We start from the raw sequence: 6,219 nt of genomic DNA, 5'->3' as shown, positions 1-6,219 counted from the left end.
GAATTAACCAATAAGAAACTAGCGGGGGGATGAATGTAGGGCCATTGGGGATCCCAACGAGCACGGATTGAGGATCCAGAGCCCCTTGAAGACGGGTTTGAATAAAGCGGTAGTCAGGAATGAAGGTATACAGGGACTTGTGACCCCCAGACTGGAAATCAGTATAAATAATATTTCTATGTACTGACAGCAAGCAGTGATCTGGACAACAGTGTAATAATAGAAGGATGTGCAACTCTATAGGAAAGACAGGTTAACATTGGCACAATAGAAAGCGGCCACATCACAGCAGAGAGAAATACAGCACAGATATACATTACAGGCACATCACAGCAGAGAGAAATACAGCACAGATATACATTACAGGCACAGCAGAGAGAAATACAGCACAGATATACATTACAGGCACAGCACAGCAGAGAGAAATACAGCACAGATATACATTACAGGCACAGCACAGCAGATAGAAATACAGCACAGATATACATTACAGGCACAGCACAGCAGAGAGAAATACAGCACAGATATACATTACAGGCACAGCACAGCAGAGAGAAATACAGCACAGATATACATTACAGGCACAGCACAGCAGAGAGAAATACAGCACAGATATACATTACAGGCACAGCAGATAGAAATACAGCACAGATATACATTACAGGCACAGCACAGCAGATAGAAATACAGCACAGATATACATTACAGGCACAGCAGAGAGAAATACAGCACATATATACATTACAGGCACAGCAGATAGAAATACAGCACAGATATACATTACAGGCACAGCACAGCAGATAGAAATACAGCACAGATATACATTACAGGCACAGCAGAGAGAAATACAGCACAGATATACATTACAGGCACAGCACAGCAGATAGAAATACAGCACAGATATACATTACAGGCACAGCAGAGAGAAATACAGCACATATATACATTACAGGCACAGCAGATAGAAATACAGCACAGATATACATTACAGGCACAGCACAGCAGATAGAAATACAGCACAGATATACATTACAGGCACAGCAGAGAGAAATACAGCACAGATATACATTACAGGCACAGCACAGCAGATAGAAATACAGCACAGATATACATTACAGGCACAGCACAGCAGAGAGAAATACAGCACAGATATACATTACAGGCACAGCACAGCAGAGAGAAATACAGCACAGATATACATTACAGGCACAGCACAGCAGAGAGAAATACAGCACAGATATACATTACAGGCACAGCACAGCAGAGAGAAATACAACACAGATATACATTACAGGCACAGCAGAGAGAAATACAGCACAGATATACATTACAGGCACAGCACAGCAGAGAGAAATACAGCACAGATATACATTACAGGCACAGCAGATAGAAATACAGCACAGATATACATTACAGGCACAGCAGAGAGAAATACAGCACAGATATACATTACAGGCACAGCACAGCAGAGAGAAATACAGCACAGATATACATTACAGGCACAGCAGATAGAAATACAGCACAGATATACATTACAGGCACAGCACAGCAGAGAGAAATACAGCACAGATATACATTACAGGCACAGCAGAGAGAAATACAGCACAGATATACATTACAGGCACAGCACAGCAGATAGAAATACAGCACAGATATACATTACAGGCCCAGCACAGCAGATAGAAATACAGCACAGATATACATTACAGGCCCAGCACAGCAGATAGAAATACAGCACAGATATACATTACAGGCCCAGCACAGCAGATAGAAATACAGCACAGATATACATTACAGGCACAGCAGAGAGAAATACAGCACAGATATACATTACAGGCACAGCACAGCAGAGAGAAATACAGCACAGATATACATTACAGGCACATCACAGCAGAGAGAAATACAGCACAGATATACATTACAGGCACAGCAGAGAGAAATACAGCACAGATATACATTACAGGCACATCACAGCAGAGAGAAATACAGCACAGATATACATTACAGGCACAGCAGATAGAAATACAACACAGATATACATTACAGGCACAGCACAGCAGAGAGAAATACAGCACAGATATACATTACAGGCACAGCAGAGAGAAATACAGCACAGATATACATTACAGGCACAGCACAGCAGATGTATATCTGTGCTGTATTTCTATCTGCTGTGCTGTGTCTGTAATGTATATCTGTGCTGTATTTCTATCTGCTGTGCTGTGCCTGTAATGTATATCTGTGCTGTATTTCTATCTGCTGTGCTGTGCCTGTAAGGTATATCTGTGCTGTATTTCTCTCTGCTGTGCTGTGCCTGTAATGTATATCTGTGCTGTATTTCTCTCTGCTGTGCTGTGCCTGTAAGGTATATCTGTGCTGTATTTCTCTCTGCTGTGCTGTGCCTGTAAGGTATATCTGTGCTGTATTTCTCTCTGCTGTGCTGTGCCTGTAAGGTATATCTGTGCTGTATTTCTATCTGCTGTGCTGTGCCTGTAAGGTATATCTGTGCTGTATTTCTATCTGCTGTGCTGTGCCTGTAAGGTATATCTGTGCTGTATTTCTATCTGCTGTGCTGTGCCTGTAATGTATATCTGTGCTGTATTTCTATCTGCTGTGCTGTGCCTGTAATGTATATCTGTGCTGTATTTCTCTCTGCTGTGCTGTGCCTGTAATGTATATCTGTGCTGTATTTCTCTCTGCTGTGCTGTGCCTGTAATGTATATCTGTGCTGTATTTCTATTACAGGCACAGCAGAGAGAAATACAGCACAGATATACATTACAGGCACAGCACAGCAGAGAGAAATACAGCACAGATATACATTACAGGCACAGCACAGCAGAGAGAAACACAGCACAGATATACATTACAGGCACAGCACAGCAGATAGAAATACAGCACAGATATACATTACAGGCACAGCACAGCAGATGTATATCTGTGCTGTATTTCTATCTGCTGTGCTGTGTCTGTAATGTATATCTGTGCTGTATTTCTATCTGCTGTGCTGTGCCTGTAATGTATATCTGTGCTGTATTTCTATCTGCTGTGCTGTGCCTGTAATGTATATCTGTGCTGTATTTCTCTCTGCTGTGCTGTGCCTGTAATGTATATCTGTGCTGTATTTCTCTCTGCTGTGCTGTGCCTGTAAGGTATATCTGTGCTGTATTTCTCTCTGCTGTGCTGTGCCTGTATGGTATATCTGTGCTGTATTTCTCTCTGCTGTGCTGTGCCTGTAAGGTATATCTGTGCTGTATTTCTATCTGCTGTGCTGTGCCTGTAAGGTATATCTGTGCTGTATTTCTATCTGCTGTGCTGTGCCTGTAATGTATATCTGTGCTGTATTTCTATCTGCTGTGCTGTGCCTGTAATGTATATCTGTGCTGTATTTCTATCTGCTGTGCTGTGCCTGTAATGTATAATTGTGCTGTATTTCTCTCTGCTGTGCTGTGCCTGTAATGTATATCTGTGCTGTATTTCTCTCTGCTGTGCTGTGCCTGTAAGGTATATCTGTGCTGTATTTCTCTCTGCTGTGCTGTGCCTGTAAGGTATATCTGTGCTGTATTTCTATCTGCTGTGCTGTGCCTGTAATGTATATCTGTGCTGTATTTCTATCTGCTGTGCTGTGCCTGTAATGTATATCTGTGCTGTATTTCTATCTGCTGTGCTGTGCCTGTAATGTATATCTGTGCTGTATTTCTCTCTGCTGTGCTGTGCCTGTAATGTATATCTGTGCTGTATTTCTCTCTGCTGTGCTGTGCCTGTAATGTATATCTGTGCTGTATTTCTATTACAGGCACAGCAGAGAGAAATACAGCACAGATATACATTACAGGCACAGCACAGCAGAGAGAAATACAGCACAGATATACATTACAGGCACAGCACAGCAGAGAGAAATACAGCACAGATATACATTACAGGCACAGCACAGCAGAGAGAAACACAGCACAGATATACATTACAGACACAGCAGATAGAAATACAACAGATATACAATAGATATGCAGCGCTGACACACACACACACTGCGCTTACATACATACACACAGCGCATACATACGGCGCTTACATACATACACACACACACGGCGCTTACATACATACACACACACACACGGCGCTTACATACATATGGCGATTACACACACACGGCGCTTACATACATACACATGGTGGTTACACACTCACACGGCGCTTACATACATACACACACGGCGCTTACATACATATGGCGATTACACACAGACGGCGCTTACATACATACACATGGTGGTTACACACTCACACGGCGCTTACATACATACAGCGCTTACACACACAGCGCTTACATACATACACACGGTGCTTACACACACACTGCGCTTACATACATACACACAGCGCATACATACAGCGCTTACATATATACACACACATAGCGCTTACACATGGCGCATACATACATACGGTGCTTACACACACAGCGCTTACATACATACACAGTGCTTACACACACACACAGCACTTACATACATACATACGGTGCTTACACACACGACACTTACATACACACATACAGCGCTTACATACATACACACGGCGCTTACACAGTGCTTACACAGCGATTACACACATACACATGACGCTTACACACATATACACACACAGCGCATACATACATATGTATACACACACAGCACATACATACAGCGCTTACATACATACACACAAACGCTTACATACAGCCCTTACATACATACACACAAACGCTTACATACACATACAGCCCTTACATATATATGTCTACACACAGCGCTTAATACATACGTATACACACACAGCACATACATATACTCACAGCGCTTACACACACACACACAGCACATACATACACATTAACGCATACATATACACACAGCACATACATACACAGCACATACAACGCATACATATGCACATACAGTACACACAGCACTTACATATGCACATACAGTACACACAGCACTTACATACATATGTACACACACACACACAACGCATGCATGCATACATTCATACATACATATGTACACACACACACAACGCATACATACATATACACATATACACACAGCACTTGCTTACATACATATATACATACACAGAGCTCACACACTTAGTAGTATGACACATACAGCCGATCCACAGACCGCACTCACACTGGACAGGGAGTCACTCTGCAGCCTCTTTACATTCGTCTCCCCCCACCACATTCCCACTTGGTACGGTCCTCACCAAGTCGTTTCCATGGTCCATACCTGACGCCCCGGGATGCGGCCGGTCCCTCTGCTCCTACTCTCCGCTTTGTCCCTCGCCTCCGCAGTGCTCCACATCCCCACCCCCGGATGTGACGCTGTGTCCCGGGAGGGGGGCGCCGGTATCCCGAGGGTTGGGTCTTGGAGCCGGTATCCTGCGTTGAAAGGGAGGATCCAATGTTCCTGGGACAAACAGACCAGAGGGGGCGGGGCCGGGGAGCGAGCCGCCGCCATCTTTGTTGCGGGCAGGAGGACTCCATTGCAGGAAATGAGCTGACGTTGGTTGGTGTGGGATCTTACTGTGGCTGTGTATGTATTCACCCGCATCAGTGTGGTATTTAGGGGGTGTCAGGGCACATTTTGCATAGCTGCCAGCCCAGACCTGGCTTCTATGGTGATTTTGGGATGCAAAGTCACATGACTGTTGTTTTCATCCCATAGGAATGTATTGGGTATCAAGATGGTCACCAAAAGTAGCTTGCTGCTTTTCCATGACATGAAAGTTACACCTTTATAGAAATAAACCATTATTTTGTTACCATGACAACGGGTCAGTATTGACCTTATCTCTTAAATAAGGTCATGTAATTTAAAGAGCGCATAAATATCCCATCATGCATAGCGAATCGCAAGGATGGACGCCAACAATGGGGCTGCAAGGTGAGGGACATCGGTAGGGTATGGTAGGGTATGGTTGGCACCAGTGCTTGTGTTATAGGGCGCATGTCCTCTGAGTTGTAGGATGATGCCCTTAGAAGTCTACGGGGTCACACTGTAGGGCCGTCTACGTTCGATGTCAGACAGAGGCGTATAGGTCAAAAGATTGTGTCATGCTTTATCCAATGCCACAATATGCAGAAGCTCTGAACACACAATAGGCACCATGGACACATCTGTACATTGTGTTGCGCCATAGTGCAGGGACTCCATGTGCTGCCATCCA

General features: G+C 43.9%; 1 protein-coding gene across 4 annotated transcripts in view; it reads left to right on the top strand.

Annotated features, from left to right (window-relative positions):
• The first annotated feature begins 5,379 nt into the window (after window positions 1-5,379).
• KYAT1 (kynurenine aminotransferase 1) overlaps window positions 5,380-6,219 on the top strand; it is a 74,492-nt gene continuing 73,652 nt past the window's right edge. For 2 of the 4 annotated variants that reach the window (XR_012725316.1, XM_075324319.1), the window contains exon 1: window positions 5,380-5,585. Coding sequence is in view for 3 of the 4 variants with exons in the window: in XM_075324319.1 (XP_075180434.1) it covers window positions 5,454-5,585 (132 nt within the window). In the remaining variant the exon portion in view is untranslated. The remainder of the gene's footprint in view (window positions 5,586-6,219) is intronic. The other 2 variants (XM_075324320.1, XM_075324318.1) reach the window with 1 other exon arrangement.

This window comes from Anomaloglossus baeobatrachus, chromosome 9 (assembly GCF_048569485.1).
Source record: "Anomaloglossus baeobatrachus isolate aAnoBae1 chromosome 9, aAnoBae1.hap1, whole genome shotgun sequence".
NCBI lineage: Eukaryota > Metazoa > Chordata > Amphibia > Anura > Aromobatidae > Anomaloglossus > Anomaloglossus baeobatrachus.
This window is presented reverse-complemented; position numbering and strand designations above follow the sequence as displayed.